Source organism: Tarenaya hassleriana, unplaced genomic scaffold (assembly GCF_000463585.1).
Source record: "Tarenaya hassleriana unplaced genomic scaffold, ASM46358v1 Cleome90, whole genome shotgun sequence".
Lineage (NCBI taxonomy): Eukaryota > Viridiplantae > Streptophyta > Magnoliopsida > Brassicales > Cleomaceae > Tarenaya > Tarenaya hassleriana.
The window spans coordinates 17,201-37,719 of record NW_010971390.1 but is presented as its reverse complement, the minus strand read 5'-3'; the positions used below and the strand labels follow the sequence as shown (position 1 = coordinate 37,719).

General features: G+C 37.7%; 4 protein-coding genes across 6 annotated transcripts; 1 reads left to right on the top strand and 3 right to left on the bottom strand.

Annotated features, from left to right (window-relative positions):
* Positions 1-1,675: 1,675 nt before the first annotated feature.
* On the top strand, positions 1,676-2,630 carry LOC104804567. The gene is made up of 2 exons (XM_010528875.1): positions 1,676-2,151; positions 2,241-2,630. Exons 1-2 carry the CDS (start codon positions 1,791-1,793, stop codon positions 2,513-2,515), a joined length of 636 nt encoding a protein of 211 aa, XP_010527177.1. The 5' UTR covers positions 1,676-1,790; the 3' UTR covers positions 2,516-2,630.
* On the bottom strand, positions 2,397-9,276 carry LOC104804568. Of its 3 annotated transcripts, XR_770358.1 has the most exons (20): positions 8,867-9,276; positions 8,726-8,784; positions 8,530-8,611; positions 8,367-8,434; positions 7,916-7,985; positions 7,666-7,747; positions 7,394-7,458; positions 6,004-7,014; positions 5,803-5,865; positions 5,676-5,722; positions 5,310-5,355; positions 5,136-5,215; positions 4,740-4,853; positions 4,576-4,657; positions 4,334-4,459; positions 4,160-4,240; positions 3,589-3,714; positions 3,015-3,362; positions 2,793-2,890; positions 2,397-2,485 (listed from the first exon to the last, which is right to left on the bottom strand). XR_770358.1 is itself a non-coding variant. In XM_010528876.1 (18 exons), exons 1-18 carry the CDS (start codon positions 9,185-9,187, stop codon positions 3,282-3,284), a joined length of 2,604 nt encoding a protein of 867 aa, XP_010527178.1. In that variant the 5' UTR covers positions 9,188-9,276; the 3' UTR covers positions 2,922-3,281. The 3 variants fall into 3 exon arrangements, 2 of the variants coding, with proteins under 2 accessions (XP_010527178.1, XP_010527179.1); XM_010528876.1 differs by lacking the exons at positions 2,397-2,485; positions 2,793-2,890 and having other exon boundaries at positions 2,922-3,362; XM_010528877.1 differs by lacking the exons at positions 2,397-2,485; positions 2,793-2,890; positions 8,726-8,784; positions 8,867-9,276 and having other exon boundaries at positions 2,922-3,362; positions 8,363-8,434.
* Positions 9,277-9,778: 502 nt separating this feature from the next.
* Positions 9,779-16,883, bottom strand: LOC104804570 (golgin subfamily A member 2-like). Its single transcript, XM_010528878.2, has 14 exons — positions 16,329-16,883; positions 15,259-15,814; positions 14,596-15,143; positions 14,084-14,203; positions 13,494-13,559; positions 13,113-13,223; positions 12,863-12,939; positions 12,639-12,706; positions 12,430-12,543; positions 11,965-12,149; positions 11,772-11,840; positions 11,284-11,442; positions 10,778-10,921; positions 9,779-10,172 (listed from the first exon to the last, which is right to left on the bottom strand). Exons 1-13 carry the CDS (start codon positions 16,392-16,394, stop codon positions 10,841-10,843), a joined length of 2,220 nt encoding a protein of 739 aa, XP_010527180.1. The 5' UTR covers positions 16,395-16,883; the 3' UTR covers positions 9,779-10,172; positions 10,778-10,840.
* A 984-nt stretch (positions 16,884-17,867) lies between these two features.
* Positions 17,868-19,351, bottom strand: LOC104804566 (probable glutathione S-transferase). The gene is made up of 2 exons (XM_010528874.1): positions 18,988-19,351; positions 17,868-18,436 (listed from the first exon to the last, which is right to left on the bottom strand). Exons 1-2 carry the CDS (start codon positions 19,309-19,311, stop codon positions 18,080-18,082), a joined length of 681 nt encoding a protein of 226 aa, XP_010527176.1. The 5' UTR covers positions 19,312-19,351; the 3' UTR covers positions 17,868-18,079.
* Between the last annotated feature and the right edge of the window lie 1,168 nt (positions 19,352-20,519).

Below are 20,519 nucleotides of genomic sequence, written 5' to 3'. Positions count from 1 at the left end.
TTGGATATAATTTTCGTTGAAAAGGTACTTGTTTTCATCCTATTTTTTTCGGTATTTTCTATATTCAAGTATGATTCAGTTATTAGATCTAACACAGTTTGTACACTATATTGTTATTGGATTTAATTCTATCCAATCCAATTTTGTATATTTAAATGGAAATATTCACGCCTAATTAACACATTCAATTATACAAACACATAAAAAATCTCAGTCTATATTATACACAAAACATAATAAACAAAAGAAAAACGGGGTGTAGCACTGATTAAGAAGAAAAAGAATCCACAAAAAACAAAACCCCACGTTCCTCGGGCAGTTCACGAGAAAGCAAAAGAGCCTTGAGACAAAAGCCAAAACACGATGCTTAAGTCATGATCTCATTATTACGTGTAATTGTTTTTGTCTCTTTATACAAATTATTTGACAATTATGACCAAAACACGTGATTTCCTTTCCTTTTTCTCCCCTTCAAGTTTACATGAACATTTCTATGGAACGAAAAATCTAGACAATTTAGAAATCTAAACACTACATGTGTGTGTGTATATATATATATATATCAGAAATCTAGGGACTTAAATATTTTTTGCTATTAGAAATCTATGGACAACATATGAGATATGAATACTCTATTTATATGTTGCGTGTAATTTGCAGTAAACCCGAAAACTAACTTAAATAATTGTTTATATCATATAATATATAGCTCATAAGGACGTAAATTTGTCCACTATATTAAAACATAGAACACCATAGTATATACACACATGAAAAAAACAAGGATTCTTTGAAAATAAGTATAGGTTTTGTTCCTTCCAAAATCGAAACTCGGATAAAGAACAAAAGGGTTTCCTTTCTACAAGATGATGATCATTTTATTCGATTCAATCCAATGGAAATAAAAACCAAAATTAAACGCGAGATCCAAGATTGAGTGTCTCAACTGGTAAGGAGGAATAAAGCTACTTTCCAATCCATGTTCGAATTTCTACTTGGGAAAGGTCATTTATCCGAGTTTTTCCGGTCTTTTGAGAAATATAATTGGACCAAACACTCGGTGAATTTTTGAATTATAAAAACAATAAATAAAAACAAACGCATGTATCTATTTCTAATGAAATTATGAACCGTGAATTTATATATAGTAAACAAGATTTTGCAGACTATTATTATCACAAGGAGGATCCGAGGAAGAGAAAACCTATAGAATCTAAAAATATACAGAAATATAATAATAATTACTATGGGAGGAAACTTTGGTGAGTAGAGGAATGGGTCCATGTTTAATTGCATGTGACCAACATTCAAAGCCCCCACCCATTAATGCTGTATATGTTGAGACTTCTTTCATTATTCTCTTTCTTGTCGTTTTCCCCCCCTCTACTGCTTGAGTAATTTTGGCATCAACTTCACCAGGTGTATTAACTCATGTACTATATGGAAAAAGTTACCATGGAATGTTGATGTTTTTTACCGAGTGAATTTCTTGTTTTTTTTTAACTATGGTAGTGTGAAAAGACAAAAAAAAAGGTGAAAATAATTGTAATTAGAAGATTTTGGACAGCATGTATAAATACATACCTGCAAGTGTCAAGGGGTGTGATTCCTGCAAGGCCACAGAGTGGAGCTTCTTCACTCACAATAATGAGCTCTGTTCATTGAATGAACGTCTCCTCCTGTCAATCAAAAACCCACAGAGATTGCTCTCTTTTCAGACATTCTTTTTTCGGATGAGATTCTGAAACAACACTATTTTCAGAAGCTGTTGGACAAATCCGTAATCTTCCATGGGAGGATACACAAGCAAGCAAGATGGGAGCAGTGGGAGATGGACCGAGGGGACATCAAGTGAAAGAAGAATGAGAACCAAGAGAGGAGAGAAAGGTGAGAGAGAGGTTATGGCCATGGCGATGGAGGAGGCAGAGACAGAGTGGAGGAGAGAGAGGAAGAGGCTGAAGGAGGAGGTGAAGACGCTGAGGAAGAAAGTGGAGGAGAAGGAACAAGTTAAGGCGGAGCAGAGAGAGTGGGAGTGGGTGGTCGGGCAGATGTGCGTGGAGAGAGCTGTCAAGGACGAGGCCGTGGAGAGGTGGAAGAAGCTCTATCTGGCTATCAAGAACGAGCTTGATGATCTCATTCAGAGAACTTATGGTAATTCTCTGAGTTCTTTCTTTTCTTTCATCTTAATCTTGATGCATAAAGTTATGGATTTTTGAACTGGGAAGTTAATGGGTTTGTAGGACAAGGGTTGCACCAGAGACCCGAGGAGGAAGGTGAAAAGACAATACAAGAACTCAGACAGCAACTGAAGGTAAGGGAAGAAACCATTGAGAGGCTCAAAGAGAGAATAGCTTTAATGGAGAAGCAACAGTATGGCAAAGAAAGAGAGATTGACATACTGAGACAGAGCTTGCGAATCATCAGCAATGACAGCACCGGGAAGAAGAAGAACAAGAAGACGTCTTCATCTCGTTCTACTAGAAACCTGCGGATATTCAAAAACACGTGTAAATAACTGATATTCATCTCAATAACCTCTTCAAGGAAGTGCAGTACAAGTAGGAAAGCTAAGTACAATGTAATACAATTCCTTTCCCCATCTCAGGGAATATATCTTCACATGTGAAATATGCTAAGTATCAACCAAAACTCCATGAAAGTAACCCGTTTCTTCCTCAAACTGACTGTATAATAGCAAAAGGGCAACAAGGAAATGCATCAAAGTTGCAACAGTCCTAAAACAAAGAGAAAAGCTCAGAGTTAGGAGGAACTCTGGGATTGGGATTACTTACTTCCACTTCCACTGTAGCTGCACTGTTAAAAAGCTCATGCATACATGGAGATGCTCATGATCCTTCTGATCCACAACCTATGTTTTCCTGCATGGTTTCTTTGAGCATTTACATGCACAAGAGACAGAATGTCCAAATTCCATTATAAATTAATCTTAGGAGCATTTCTTGAACTGTAAAGATAGCAAGTAAAAGAGTAAGAGATGTCACCAACATCCATACACTTTAAAACTATTTGAGAACTTCCACAGTGAAGTTTTATATACCCAAACCCTTTTTCATCCTCCTGAAATCTGTATATATGTTTCTGTCGAAAGGATTCATACGCAGATCATATCGTCCTCTTGCTGTTGTCCGGACAACTAATAAACAGAAAAATGTATTTTTTTTTCCTCCTGAGCTGTACAACTATTTTCCTAGACCAGTGAGAGAGAACCCATATACAGTACGGATGCCGTAACAGCCAGACTCCAAATGATCAGATGAACCTCAGACCTGGCGTGTTGATTCAACTGTGGTCTTTACACCGCCTTCAAGCATTTCAACAGTTTGGTAATATGATTTCACACTCTGAAAAGTAGCAACAAATTTCAATCATGATCAGAGATCGGAATAACTTGTACAGGATAAAACAGGCCCCGTCTGAAAGGGGCCATCGTTGTCAAAGTGTTTCTATTGTACAAGCCATAAGAATCATGTTTGTTTCGAGGTCACAGAACGTGCAAAAGGGATGGGGGTCCTGCAGGATTTTCTAACTACTTCGTGAGCAATTACTTTGGCAGACAACATAACGTACCTCTAGCAATGTAATGTAGTAGAAGTCCTCCATGTGTTGCATAAGGGCACTCCCATCACGTATAGCGTTGAATATGCTTATTTCCGTTTGCAGTATCTTCTCAATGAGCTCCTTCTCACCTTTCATCTGAAAGATAAAATCCGTTGGGGGTAAGCTTCAGCGTATCACTTAGATTCTTGATCCTCTAACATTTTTCTCATAAGTGATTTCCAGCAATAATGTTTACATCTACCAAAGTATAGAAAAAGCTGTAATATACATATATACATGTATATATATATCTCACAAGCAATCTTTGTCAGAGTTTCTGAATCCGATGAAAAACTAAAAAATGAAAAGGAATATCATCACGCCATAAAACACGAGGAACTGAGCTTGGAGTTCATAATTTCATATGTGAATATATCTGCGAGCATGAGTATGTATGAACCAAAGCAACCAAAATGTAAGCCAGTGAATATAAAAAAAATGAAAATTGCAAGCGCAGATAAATAAATAAACCCAAAAATGTTACAGACCAAATGAAAGTGAACAGAATACGAGACGAAAAATCATGTGATAAGAGACTTACAAATTCACTAACAAGGATATCTGGTGTGGCTTCCCCAATCACATCACCATGGTAACCATCTTTCTGAAGCTCCATGCTCTCCTGCAACATTGACTCAATCAACAGTACTCACAGGTAGAGAAACTAATGCACTATGTATTCAACACACAGAGAATTTGCAATAGAAAAACTTACCAAGGTGTCTCTTAAACCTCCAGCACCTAGATAAACAGGTTGTGCCACATGGCAGTAACCCATCAAGCGAGGGACGGTGGGAATTATGTCTCTATGGTTTACAACTCTCCAGCTGTCCTTCACTTTCTGCAGATGTCTCTCAATGCAAAATTTAGTAATCAGCGAGATACCATAATGATGCTGTTGAAAAAGTCCAACTTGTGGATCAATTTATTGTTCAGTAAGGAAGAAGCAAGTATTACCTGATTATATACATCGGCAAATCTTTTGTTGCCCACTCTAGGTGATCCAAAGTTATACATTGTAACAGTGATAGTTCCTTGCCTGCAATGGAAAATCATGTTTCGTCAATGGAGTCTATCGATTGCAGATTGGGGACAGGGTCAGACGTGCTCAAACTACTCACTTAGCTAATTGACTTGATGCAAGCTCAAGAGCCAATAGTGTAGCCAGTGCGCCACCCAAGCTATGGCCAGTCACATAAACATGCCACTTATATGGAGGCTCAGCAACATTGTCTCTGTCAGGAGAGGGAGAGGGCAAACACAAAATAAACAGCAAAAGTCCAAATTTCAACACACTTCAAAAGGTTAAAAGTCATCCAATATTTTGTGCACATGAGAGTTTTATCTATATGGTGGCTTTATCTATAGAAAGGGGATGCTCCAAGAAGAAGATTGCAGCCTTTTCCAGTATCTAACAGGTATTTTCTTCCCAGCACATGAGGTGAAGCCACCAAAAAGAGGTATGGAAAAATTCACAACGCAGTAGAAACCAAAATGAAACACAAAGAAGCACCTACATGTAGCCAATTGCCAGTTTCAGCAGAGAAATGATCCTTATCCTTACTGAATCATACGCACTCAGAAATCCACTATGAACCTGCAAATTCCACAGGAACAACTCAGAATAACTGCCTAGAGGTTACACCTAATCATTCGACAAAAAGCTATAACATCAGCTTTTATATATGTACCTGCACTTCTTGCTTGAAGTCTCCACCAATTCTTTCAGGATTCAGACTGCAATTTTTATCAAGACTTTGTATTCAGAGAACAGAACTCCTATAGCAACAACTGGCTCACACATTTATATGATGATGTTTTCATGCAGAGCTACCTAATCAACTTAAATCCTTTACATCGTGAGGATGATTATACAGTGATCACAAAATGTATCTCGCTTTGCTTCATACCCGTCTGAAAACTGACCATTGTGCCAGTCAGAGAACATTTCAGAAAGATACTGAGACATTTTCTTCACTGGAATCCCAATCATCTTGGTTTGTAAATCCAGAGATACTGATAAATGTAGATAGTGAATTAAATACAGAGAGACTTACCCAGCAGGAACTAGCATCAGATCAGTCTGCAAATCTTTCCATTTTGTCTGACAAATATGAAAATATTAACCATTATCAAAAGTCAAGTATCAACTACAGAACATAAAAACATACAGATACCACCTACTTGTTCAGTTCCTCTGAAAGCAATAACCAATCTTTTCCTCATTGAATCACGCCAAATTGCCACCTGCAGCTCGCCATTAGTTGGTTAAAAATATAAATCTATTCTACATGCACATCGTATTTCCAGGGATTAAATCTTTTGTCCCTGAAATCATGCAATTGCTAATAACTCGAGCCAGTTGGTAGAAGATAGAAATTTCACCTGTGTGTCAGTGATGTCATTGTCTAGGAAACATATTTTCTCAAATTCTGATTTTATAAAGCTTGGATGCCCCAGTGCAGTGGCAAGCATTGCCCATGCCTCCATGGCACTTTCTGCACTTTTAAAGAGTGCTTTCATTTCCTCAGCTTTCTTCTCATCTAATGCATCACCATTCACTAGCCCAGATAGTTTTTCGCTCTTAGAGGAACCAAAGACATCTTTTTTTCCTGAACCAAGTCTACTGTTGCTCAATTGTGGCACTGCAGCTTTTAAAACCATTAATGCGCCTAAGACGTTATCGGTTTGCTGCAGTAACTCTTGTGTTGCCTTCTTTATGTCAGGAAGGGAAGGTTTAGTGGTACTAATCGATTGTTGGCCACCTTCACTTTTATCATCAACTTCCTGAATATTTGGAGCTGCAAGCCCTGATTCAATATAACTTGCTTCTGCAATTTTCCGTGACTGCAGACCAATATTTTCCAGAATTTCCGCTCCATCCCATTTAAATTTTTCAGGTGACGGAAGACCAAGTTTCTGGGCTATATTTTGATTGACCACATTAGCAAAATTGCTCCAGAAATGTTTTTCTGATCCATCTTTGTCATCCTCCAATTTCTTGGTGTGGCCATCACCATTGACATCGCTATCTTTGTCCTCACTAAACTTCCCTGAACTGCTTATATCAGAACTGCCCTCCTGATCCGGTGTATCATCTGAACTATTACTACCAGATTGCACATCCATTACTGGAGAATAATCATCAGAATTGTCTTCACCTTTTGAGCCATCTTTATTATTGCTTAAAAGTTTAGCATTCTTAAGAGGGCCATCATTCAATGACTTTAACTGCCCGAAAGCATACTCTACAAATTGCCGAGCTGGGACAGCGTCAGAGTCAGCAAACTTTCTCAGAACAGACTCAAATTCATTTCTTCGGAGGAATTCTGAAATGAAAGGGATCTTCCACCACTTCTTTTCTTCTTCAATTTCCTTAAATCCCTTGTACCTAATCTGGAATTTTAAACCTGATGAATATAAGATGCTTCAACTCGAATTACTAATCTATGGGTTTAACATATGTAAACAAGTCAACTCCACAAATTTAGGACTGCTATATAACTGATCTCTGAATAAATCAGTTATCACAGGTCCTATATCCTCTTGTCTAGGATAATACAGAACCCAAATCATGGCCATACGATTTCACAACTGTGCTTCAAATATGTTAGGCCTGCATGATTTCACCTGCTTTTTTGAATGTAGGAGCATGTTGTTTCAATGGAAATTAAGATGATTCTTTCACTCAACAGAAGAATCTAGGATAATCTATTTACCAGGGTTTTACACAATATTTCAGAACGAGAATAAAGAACTCTATAAAAAAACTGACCTCTAGCTCTATTTTCCCACCACCTCCAATTCCTTCCAATTCGATGAGCACCTCATGCAAGCTCCCTTGGAAAGCAAGAAAACAAAAGTTAAAGGCTTGAGATAGAATTTGCAAGTAAGACTTACAGCACATAGTCCAAATCACTGAATTTTGACATTAATTTACCAAATGGGGCCTATTTTTCTTTCACCAATTATTATCTTAGAATTACACCAAGTAGCATAACTTTCCTTTTATTCAACTCAAAGTGAAATGAAGAGAATAATTCTTACCATCAGATACAGATTCCAGAATAACGTCAGCATTACCCATCCGTTTATGTGGAGTAACAAGATTCGCATCCCATGCTGCAACCTGAAGTTCAGTGATAATTTTCCAGGAAGACATGCAGGGCCATGTAAGAAGATATCAGACAGAGTGACAGAAATAGTTACATTGTTCATATATGCAAGTTTCCGCTGATAAAAAAATGCTTGTTATTTCAATCTTGAATGGACAACATTAATTGCAAGAATATTTGACCTGAAGATTTTTGGCAGGAGACAGCTTGATATTAAAAATGAAGTCCTCATTCCATTTTGGCTCTTTTGTCCTGTCAATAACATATAGATCAAGCACAAATTATTTACATTAACCGGGTTAGTGAGACTGACATTTAATATTGACGAAAATATGGTAGGACTTCTAAGGTTCACAGTTTCCGAACAAAACAAAGCACTGCTTCAAACATTTACGAGAAAACCATGGATATTCAGTCAGTGGCAGACACCAGTCAATACTCAAGCAAGAAAGTATCTTTTGAGCTTCACGGCATAGATCTGTTCATCTCATTTAGTGGGAGAGAACACATCGGTAAACTTTCCAATACGATCAGACCAAATATTGCTGAAACGACTAGATCGACATATCCATTTGTAAAACAAAAACATGACTGCTCAAGAAATACAAGTGCGAGAAAGCATAACCAACTTGCCCCCATTTGATTTTGCTCTTGGCAACTTGACCACCCAAATCCATAACAACATAAGGATCGCTAGTTCCCTGAAGAGGAGAACAACAGAAATAGCTTGCTCAATGCAATAAAAACATAAAGAATAAATAGTTAAGGCGAGGTTTCAATGATCTTTAAAACCCACCCATGGATCCAAGGCAGGAAAGTTGAATCCTTTTTTCAGCTTTATGAACAATTGCCCATCGTATATCTCCCTCACAAATGACCTGAACAAGTATGCAGCTTTCTCATAATGTCCAAGACCGAAACTTGGCAACGATAAAATAAAATAAAAAAATTCGGAATTGAATGATTCGTATCATGAGACAAATGTGACATACTCAGAGAGGTACACAGTTTTACAACCAGCAGCATCAACCTCTCGCTTCCCTATATTTTCCTGAGAACCAAACAGAAACAGCATATCGAATTGCCCAAGAAAATTCCCCAAGGAGAATCGAAAGAGAAGTAGGAAAATTTACTGGAGGAGTAGTGTAGGCCTCGAAAGCGAAACCGGCGAGGATTACGGCGAGATTGATATCGAAAGGAGGTCGTTCCTCTTTAACAGCTCCTTCCTCTTCGCCTCCGACAACCAAATCCTGAGCATCGGTGCCGGCGAAGCAGGGAAAGGAACAAGCTTCGTTTCTGGGTCCGAAACTTTCCGGGAAAGCGAGAAGCTTGATTTTCCCGGGAAATGGAAACGACGGTTGCCGCCGGCGAGGAGGAGAAAGGATTTTGGAGCAGCGAAGACGTTGTCTTGGACAGAGGAAGTGGACGCAGAAGTGAAATTGCAGAGAAGCCATGGCCGCAAGAGGAAGAAGCAGAATTCACGAAATTTCTGGAGATTACTCTTCAGTTCATTCCATGGTACTGTATACAAATTGGTGACTTCTTTTTCTGACAGTGAAATAAGCAAATGTTTTATGCATTTTCAAAATTTATTTATCTCTATCAATAATACAAATTTATTTATCTTTACCAATAATTAAAACCTTCCACCGACTTAATCCACATTTAATCTACCTAGAGTCATTATTTACTCGGGCACAATTGATTTAATCGCATCCCTTTTCTCGTCTCCACCACTAGAATCGAACTTCGATCCACTTAATCATCTCGATCTAGAATCAGTTTTTAGTTACTACTATTGAAATCAAGACTTTTGACATGACTTTATCATCTCTTAATCACTGGAAAAAACTCGGAAAAATGCAATAAAAATCATCCAGCATATTTTTTTCTGCTGTATGAAGCATCAGATTGCTCAAAAACATATGGTGGAATCCATGGAAGAAGTAGAAAGCTGTCGCAATATTTTCCCAATCTCTCCCCCAAACAAAAAAGCACGTGGAAGAAACAAACTAGAAGCATATACATATGATGCAAACCGTCCGTACAAAAACAATTGTTTCAGTATACTATTGACATGAAATGCTGAGGATTGTTCAATTCAATACATATAATGTAACAGTACGTACCAAATAAAAAAAAAACAAAAACTGAACACTCAAAATTATCCCAATCTTTTAAAAAAAAAAACTATATTATATTTGCTTCAAAACATTGTTCTTCTTCCTTGATCATCATCATCTCTCTTCTTAAAGATGTGGAACCAAAACGTCCACAGGGATTTGCATTTTGCAGAGCCCCCTCCCCCCCACGGCCCACCCTTATGTTCCTCAAAGCCAACCAGACCAAGAAAAAAATTTTCGAATCCAAGAACCGATCGAACGAACCCCCACCTCCCAAACAATGGAATCTTGTGACGCAAGAAACGGAACGACGCTCCATGCAGGGCCATGTAAGAAGATATCAGACAGAGTGACAGAAATAGTTACATTGTTCATATATGCAAGTTTCCGCTGATAAAAAAATGCTTGTTATTTCAATCTTGAATGGACAACATTAATTGCAAGAATATTTGACCTGAAGATTTTTGGCAGGAGACAGCTTGATATTAAAAATGAAGTCCTCATTCCATTTTGGCTCTTTTGTCCTGTCAATAACATATAGATCAAGCACAAATTATTTACATTAACCGGGTTAGTGAGACTGACATTTAATATTGACGAAAATATGGTAGGACTTCTAAGGTTCACAGTTTCCGAACAAAACAAAGCACTGCTTCAAACATTTACGAGAAAACCATGGATATTCAGTCAGTGGCAGACACCAGTCAATACTCAAGCAAGAAAGTATCTTTTGAGCTTCACGGCATAGATCTGTTCATCTCATTTAGTGGGAGAGAACACATCGGTAAACTTTCCAATACGATCAGACCAAATATTGCTGAAACGACTAGATCGACATATCCATTTGTAAAACAAAAACATGACTGCTCAAGAAATACAAGTGCGAGAAAGCATAACCAACTTGCCCCCATTTGAACGCTCTATATGGCTCATTTCGGATATTACAGAATGGCGAAACGAAAGAGAGATGTAACATACGCATCATCAGATAAGCTTGCTCGTCCTTCTTCTCGACGGCCCTCCCGGGAAAAGCTTCATGATCCATCCTAGAACTCGTTCCACTACCTAACAATTCCATATAGAATAAAAAGATTAAAAAGAGAGACATTATTAACGAAAACCCTAACTGGTTCGGTTTTACATAACACGATCCAATATAAAAACCCTATTTCTAAAACCGAGAAACCAAACCTGAATCGAATCCAACTAGAAAAATAAGCGAAAAATAAAAGCTTTCTTTGGAAAATGAACATTTTTATCAATGAAAACTGAGCTTGAACCAAGACTGAATCAAATCTAATATAAAACCGAAAACCGAAACCACACCCCAGTCGAAAACCGAAATACCCTACCCCTAGACACTGTTTGATGATCTTCTCGGTTGCGATTTTGGATATCATTTTTAACTATAGTGTAAGAAAGAGTACCTCGTCACCCTCATCTGCGATCGGTGTGATCTCATGAGCAAGATGAGAATCTGGTTGCTTTGTAGATGTAATGTTGCTGATAGCCATATTCTGCGCGGTTAGAAGCTCTAGTCTCTGAGTCTGGATTTCGAGTTTTCTGGATAACTCTTTGTTCAATTCCTACAATTTAGCAAACACCGAAAAAAGAACATGAGAAACAGAAATGAGAGAATGGATTAGGAAAACAGTGTTATTAAAACATAACAAAGCTACAAATGCTGTTTACACACAGTCAAGAACATAGGTCGTGTGTAGATATTAAGAGTGAAATGGCACGGTAAGACCTTGAAGTCATAAGGGATAGACATAATCTCATGAAAAATAAGTTCGGATTTTAAGAATTGGATACATAATCTGTGAAATAAAAGCTCTTACAGAAATAAAATAAGACAAATATTCAGCTTATTGAAACACATCCATTTTGAGAGATACGGTTCATGTTCACATACCTTCAGCCGAGCAGTTTGAGAAGACTCAGCTGACAATGCTTGCATCAGTTCGTCTTTCTCCACAGCCAACTATCGCCACAAACACAAACATTTACCACCTTAACAGGTTGCATATGCAAAGTATTGGTCCAAAAATGTAATCTCACAGGCAACAAAAAATTTCATTGAAAATAACCTCTTTCTGTCACACTACCTCGGTAATCAGTGTGTTAATGTTCTGAACCATTCTCATATGATCAGGTGGGATGCTTAAAGAAGACCCCTCAAGAGCTAATTGATCTCTATCAGGGGCCATAGTAGTAAATGACGAATCACTTCCAGATTGAGTCGTAGCATGTGTTTCCTGGTTGAAATTCTCCAGCACATTGTCCGACATTGCTGCACCGAGCAAACAAAAAAGGGAAAATTAAAAGCGTAGAATAACAACACAAGTATACAGATCCAGGAGAAGACCTCAGCTTATGGACCAAAGTTTACATAGGCATGATAAGTATTAAGTATCATTCGGTAGATGAAGTTTTTTCTTTTCCATTCGTAAATTGAATTCATAGATGTTGTTCAATTTTAGAAGTTTTGGAAGGATTATAAGCTTGACCATCGACATGGATGAATGGTTTGAATTTCTTCTTGAACATGTTACTATATCGAGCTCCATTACCTAAATCTTCTGTAGAAGTTGATGCCTCTTTTCTACTCGTAGGGGCTTTGCCAAGATCAACTGATTTTCCACTGGGGGAAGCTTTACGCAGCATGGTCTGCAATAACTTCTTCTCTGGAAAAAAAGTAAAAGAAGACCAAAAGTTAAGCATGAAAAATAGAAATTGTAAAATAACATAACTAGCTGCAGAATAGTATTAACATGCCAACCTTCCTGAAGGGCATTAATTGAAGATTGCAAGTCTTGACGATCTTTCTCTAGACTAGATATTTTTTTCCTGTATACATCAAATGTACATTAAAAAAGTGGATCAGGAAATATGTATCCAAAATCTTTAGGTCCCTTTATCTAGTATGCTGGTGTTCAGTTTGGAATAAACATCTCATAAAGGTGAAGACAAACAAATTAAATAACAGGAGAGTCCGAACCATACTTGTAAGACGACATTTCTGCTTGCGCATTCTCCAATTCTCTCTCCAACTTTAACTCATTAGATCTGAGTCTTAGCGCCTAATTCATGTCCCAATAAAAAAAAATAAACATCGAAGGCAATAAATAATAGCATATGAAAGGTAGAGAAAGAAAGATGGCCAGCCAGATAACTAATCCAAAAAGTATAAAGAGTTTTACTAGTTTTACATATGTAATAATTGATATTAGAATAGTTCATAAAAGCCTTATACCTTATCTTCCAAACTAACGACTTCAGCAGCCAATATTTTGGCACGTTCATCAGCAGCATTGCACTCTAGTTGCGCATTTGTATACTCCATTCTCATTGACTCAAGTTCCACCTGTAAAGAAACCGTACTAAATCAAATATATTTGGCTTTGTAAAGTAATATCAACCACTTCCAAAATGATTCAGGGCAGGGCAAAAATCATGCAGACAAGAGATTCATCCACCATAGGACTCCCAGCTCAACATAAACTTCTGCAACTTGGATGAAATCATCACGCCACTCGGCATCATATGAATGGAGCAATATACACTCAAGGAAAAAATTAATCGCTAAGAGGAATTTGCACATGGAACTTGAAGACTCTAGGATGTTGATACGAACCATGTTTGCCTGGATCTGCTGCTGTAGCTTCTCCATCTCATCTTTTAGTTGGTTGACTATACTTCTCTGGATGAATCGAAAAGCATCACAAAAATAACAATCAGAAGAGTACTTGAGGAGATTTTAAACTATTACGTGAGTCAATGGACACCATTTCTTAACAAATAATGCAGGATACATCATGCATTGGCAATGGCAGATAAAGGTGTTATATTGTCAATCAAATAGACATCTTAGAGAACTTAAGCCCAGCTACCTAACAGTCATCTTCATCACACATGCAAGCAGCAACAATCTCTTTGTTCTAGAATTGTTTTAAGAATTTTAATCAAGAAAATGACACTTTAGAAGAGAGATTAAATGCCCTTGCATCCACATCATGAAATATAAAATCTTTGCATCTCGTATATATATCTAAAGCATAAGGAATAGCAATTCCTTGGAGAATAATGAAGCAGACTAGCACTATGAAAATACAATTTATGACAAACACAACAGAGATAATAATTCATAGCTGTTTTCTTAACATATGAACACAGCTGAGCATAATATTACAAATCCACATGGGATGCCTGATAGCATGCATGTACCTGTTGGTTATAAGTGTCAGTCAAGGATGAATTTTCCGAAGCTAGGGATTCTGCCAGGGCACGTGAGGCCTCAAGAGCCCTTTGCAATGAAAATTTTTCTTGTGTTAAGTCCTCAATATGCTACGGATGAAAAAATGAAACGATTTCTCAGCACATATACATAGTTAATGAATATAGTGTAGATACAAGAACAGTGAAAGCTAGCATCCTAAGTTTAGATAAAAGAAATATGAAAAACTATGAAGAATATAAAACTGCCAGTGCAACTGTGCAACAAATCCCATAATAATTTTACAAGCTATTTTTCCTTATATGACATAACTTCCCAATTATGTTGTCCTAAAGGGAAGACCAACACCATGTTTTCTCGTCTTTCCCGGATGATTCTTTTTAAAGACCATACCATGTTTTCTTGTTCTCAGTTTTCGCAACTAACCCAACATAACCTCTCATCTATTACGTGACATATAGACCAATGGATGAACAAAATGCTGCATGGGGAAGCAAAGTACCTGTTCAAGAGCAGCAAAATCTTCATTTTGTTTTGCCACAGGGAAATCACTGAAACTTGGGAAGGTTCCATTGGCTGCAGGAAACAAAGAACTCTGCGAACTTTCAAAACGATTAGTGAAAGTCGGTGCTCCCATTGCCGAGAATGGTCCATTGGTATCTTTCTTGCCCGTCAGATTCTGGAAATAAGCCAATCCAAGGCCATCACCTCCGGTTAGCTGGGACCCACCCGATGTGGTCAAACCTGCCTCAGCCTCAGCATGTTGATGCTCTGAAGATCTTGAGATATTGAGTGAATCAAGGAAAGATGGGCGAGATCTCCTGGCATTGTTTTCATTTTTAGCCGTGTAAACAGGAGAAGAGCTTCTGATATTCAAACTGAAATCTGAAGACTCGAAAGGCTGAGAGGATGTGTCCTGAAGACTAAACAAATAACTGGAAGATAGACTTGACTTTTGCTCCATGCTACCTTCGAGTTCAGAATTTCCCTGTCGGTTTTTCGCAACCTCAAAAATAGACCCTGTCATCTTGGTCGTAGGTTGTAGGGAACCTAGCAAAAAAGAAAAAGAAAGTAAAAGTAGCTCAGTTGTTCTGTCCCCCCTCCCCCTGAAGGAAAAGAAAAGTAGGGAACAGTATGCATTGTATCTCATGTGACAATGCCATACCTTCATTGGATGAGGTTAATCCACCGCCATAACTGAAACTCTCTGTTTGGGTCGAAATGCTTGGGAGTCTAGTGTTCCCAGGAAAAGGAGGAATGGGTTTGTTAACACCATCGCTTTCTCTTAGACTAAAACCACCATCATTACTCCGAATTCCCTGCTTGTCCATATTATACGGTATACCTTCAGGTTTTCTGGGCTCTGTTAAGTCATATAACGGACTTTTCATCTTTATGCTACCAGAAAAATCAACAGCGCCCACGGGTGGGGATGCATCATCTTTCTGGTTATATTCTTTCCTTTCATCACTTGTTGCTAAACTTGAAGATGATAAACCGTCCCCATCTCTAGAAGATGAGGATTTGCTATGGATATCATTTGAGGAAACTTGATGATTCTCAGCAGACAGCCCAACAGGTACATCAGACATGGATGTAACAGCTCCATCGGATTCTGAGGCACGTTGCTGTCCAATTTTGCTATCAACAGGCTGGGCACGGCTATTCGATGAAGCCTTTTTGGCTCGTTCGGCTGCTTTTTGCTTTCGGAACTGCTCCAGCTGAACCCATAAAAGTAAAAGCACAATAGAGGTTTTTAGAAGGTAATCAATCAGGTAACAATCATCTGATTCTGACGCATACAATATACTGTCCATACTCCATAAGCACACGCCAAAGGATATTCACATCCTCTCCCCTGTAGAACACATCTACTTTCTAAGGCCACCAAAAGATTCAAAAGAAAATTACATTCTCCGACAAACCAGATGCTGAGCCAAAAAAGAACAAAAAAAAAAAGCAAACCTTGGTTACGGCTTAGACACATAAGCCAGACCTCACCGTACAATCTCATTGTTAGATTATGAGAAGTATATCAAAATATCAATTCTAATTGCAAATATACCGGAACACCAATTCCGACTTGATCAATAATGGCACCAGACTTATCAAAACAACTGCGCAAAGACATAAACCCAGACCACAAACAAAATCTGAAGCATTTTATCGAATTACAAGGTTCAATTATGTTATTCAAAGAAAATTGGAGAATCCCATTCGGGGAAAACAATTTACCTTACGCCTTCCAGCTTCAGCGAGCTCCTGCTTCCGTGAACTCGGCAAAACCTGAGCTGATGCCATTGAATTTTACAGAATTTCACGGAAAAACAAAACCCTAGACGCTTGAAATCAGAACCCTTGAATTATCATTGAATCCGATAAGACATAACGAAACAATTTCGTCCCTTTTTCCTATCAGAAAACCCTAATCAATCAACGAAACCACCGATTTCGGAATCGAAAACTCGCCGCTCAAAAAATTACACTGAAACCAAGAACCAGGAGCCCAGATCCGCACGCAATGATCGAGAATGAAAAAAAATTGGACAATTTGAAAATTGAAACGAACGACAAGGATCTCGAAGAGGATTCAACGGTCGAATGAATTCTTCAAAAAAAAGAATAAAAAAGCAGATTGGCAAAAAAAATCTGCAAGGAAAATTCGGAACACGAGAGAAAGTTAAGGTTCCGATCCGATCGAAGAAGAGGAACAGAGAAACATGTTTGGTCGTCGGAACTAAAATTATAATATTTCCGTCTTCCTCTCCGCCAGATCTCTCTTATTTTCTGCTAATAATAATTTTTGTTTTTATGGTTCTAACGTATATGTTATGCTTCTCCCTCCGTACGGTAAATTTATTTTCCAAAGTTTTTTCCCCCATTTTTTGCCATTTTAGTTTATACTAATTAGTAATTAATAAACGCCATCTAAAATAATTATTGATTTTGATGAAAATTCGAGTCAAAATTAGCTTCTTAGATCCAAGATGATTAACGGGCTCTTACTCGTTACAACATTTGCCTTTTATATAAAAACTACTACGTTGGGGGTGATTCAAAATGTTCGGGTAATTTTGTATTAATTAAAGAAAGAATTCAAAAAAATATATCTTCACGGTCAATTTTTATATAACATAAAACCTAAATTTTTTTTGTTAATAAAAATTCAAACTTGATTTTTGAATTATAATTAAACTTAAATTTTATAATATTTATTATTTTTAAATTCATTATTGACGTGATATACCAATATCATGACATATAAATAATAACATATCAAATGTAGTCAATACATTGATTTACCAAATATGATATCGAAAGTTTATGTCAATATATAGGTTTAAAAACGACAACGATTATAAAATTTGAGTTTATTTTTAATTAAAAAATAAAACTAAAGATTTATTTGATAAAAAATAAATTTTAGATTCTATTTTGTAAAAATTGAGAAGTTTATTTATTTTTTTAGAATTTTTTCTTAATTAAATTAACTCTATATAGCTAACCATTTCTATTTCGTTTATTTTTACTTTCATTTTTAATTTTAAATCCATTTAAATCAATTTAATTCGATTTTATTGACAATTTTTTCGATTTTATCCGTTTGTTATTTATGTGTTCATTGTTCATGTAAAAGTCATTCAGTTTTTTTTTTGGTCATTTTATTGGGTAACAATTTTTGTTAATTGTTCACATTTTTTTACAAATGGGCAAAAATAGCCGTAATGATAAAAAAAAAATTGAAATCTTATCCATTCGCTCAAAATTCTGAAATCGAAAATTAAAACTTTCGACTATTTTTCATTTTTTCTTTAAGGCTAACACAATCTTTTTATTTTCTTACACGTAGAAAACAAACAAGGACAAAGACACGACATAACAATCGTAGACTCCACGTAACAAAAAACAAACAAAACAAAACTAATAATAATAATTAAATTACATCAGACAACAGAACAGAGCATTCGCAAATTCACAAAATCGGATCAACGACGAAGAAGAATCTTCTCCCTCACGCTCCCCAAGTAAGCAACCAACTCGTCGAACTCCGGCAAGTTTTCTCCGACCGCCGGAGATCGCCGGAATCTTGAACTCCAGGCGGTGAGTCGCGGAAGAGCCGCCGGATCAAGCAGAGTCTCCGGTCCCTGAAGCTTCTCCGCCGCCGGGATCCAATACGCGATGAATCCGTACACGATGTCGACCATGTTTATGCTCTCTCCGCCGAAGAACTCTCTGTCTCCGAGAGCCTTTTCCTCTATCGTCGCCAGCATCCGCCGCGCCCCCGCCGCCGCAGACGGTTGCTGCTCGCCGGCGGCTGTCATCCACGCTCGGAGCTTCGGGGACTGCACACACCGGTTTTGTAGTTTTATTGCGTTTATTTTTTTTGGCATAAATCAATGGTTTTTTATCCTATTATTTCCTCCCAGAATTTAATGTCATTTTTATATATTTTAATATCTAACTTTGTATTGTAGACATTTTAATAAACTCCATTAGTACCCCAAAAATGAATTTGATCACTTTGATTATAGCCTATACAAATTGACGGTTCACGTTACATAATTTCAATTTCATATATCAAAATCTTATTTAAAAAAAATCCAAAATTGGACCATCCATCTAGGATCAATCCAACTTAATGTAGTAAAATATTTTTCAACGTAATTAACCAAGTACAACATATTATAAAATATAGTATTCTAATTATATATCTACATATATTGAGAGTTTAATTTAGGAGTTTTTAATGAAATAATTTAAGATCTCTTAACCGAACGGTTAGTTTAGACGCAGAGTAAAACTTTTGTCACGACTATATTCTATATTAATACAAGGAAAAAATTCTGAATATCCATAATTACTGCGGTAATTGCGATAATACTTTTATCCTTACCTCATCGACGAGAAACTGGATCCAGAACCGAGCCGTGGCTCGGTCGTACGGATCAGCCGGCAGCAAGGGGGGATCGGGCCAAGTCTCGTCGATGTACTCGAGGATGACCAGCGACTCGGACAGGGCCCGTCCGTTGTGGACAAGAACAGGGACCTGCTTGTGAACAGGGTTGAGCTGAAGAAGCATGTCGCTCTTCTTGTTGGGTAGATCTTCTTCTACGTACTCGAACTCGACCCCTTTCAGTCTCAGAGCCCATTCCACTCTCTTGCTGAAAGGGCTCGACCAAAATCCCAAGAGCTTCACTTCCGCCATGGTTGCAGACATTCTCAAGCTTTTGTCTGCTTGATTTTCTTTTTCTGTTCATGTTTATAGAATGGTTTCTTGGTGGGTTTTGTCTTTTTGGCTTAGAGGACAAGTCGGTCAACGTTTGTTTTGTTTAGTTTAAGATTATTATGCTTTCATGGTGTCATAATTTATTAGTAAATGGTTGGACTTAAGAGACATAGGGACATTGAAATAATACCGTCCTTCTCTTTTAATTCAAAGATCCGAAAAGAGAGAAACAGAAGGGATGAGACCGGTTTAGAGGACCGGTTACAAAGGGATAAGACCGGTTTAGAGGACCGGTTTTGTACAATCTCTTTGAATTACTGATGACTAGGGTTGGATATTTCGTTTCGAGAATTTAATTCCGAATCGATCGAGTTGAAACCGAACCGAATCGGATAACATTCGGTTCTAATTTGGTCTATCTTTCTAGAACCGAATAAATCGTTTTCGAACGGAATCATATAAACGAAGATTCGTATATGTCAAGTACCGAATTAAAATCTAAATTATCCACCAAATTATATGTATATTATGTTTCAGTGTTTATTTGACATTCATATAGTAACACCGTTTCAAATCGAATCTGTTGGGTTATCTACGGGTTTCGAGCATGCGATCATATCGATCTAGGGTTTGGTTTACTAGGTTTCATGCAGCGGAAGAAAGATCTAAACCTAGTCAAACGTCACACGCAACCAAACTCGCAAAAACCCGAAAGATCGTGTATATCACCGAGGGAATCGTTACTTACCTCGTTCTCGATGAGACTTGAAGTTTATTTCGATCCGGGGCCTGTTCTAAATCACCTAGGACTGAAGTTACAGTCCCTCTACACGTATCCACACCGACGGGAAGGATTCCAAACGATTTGGAACGAATCTGCTAGGATTAATGAAGAAAAGGGTAACTCAAGAGACGAGATCCAATCCCGAGACAATAGAAATCGAAAAGAACAGGTTCTCTAGGGTTCTAGGATGTTTCTCTGAGTTTTAGGTCGGCTCCCTTTAAGTTTGGACGAAATCCCAAACTTAAATAAGATTAGAAAACCCTAAAAACGAATATTTGGAAATTTTCCGGATCCCGGTCCGGCGGACCAGGCTTAGTCCGACGCTCGCGGACCGGCTGATCTGAAGGCTTGGTCCGGCTGACCACGTGTGGTCAGCTCCGGACCAAGACCATTCTTGGTCAGTTCGGTCCGACCT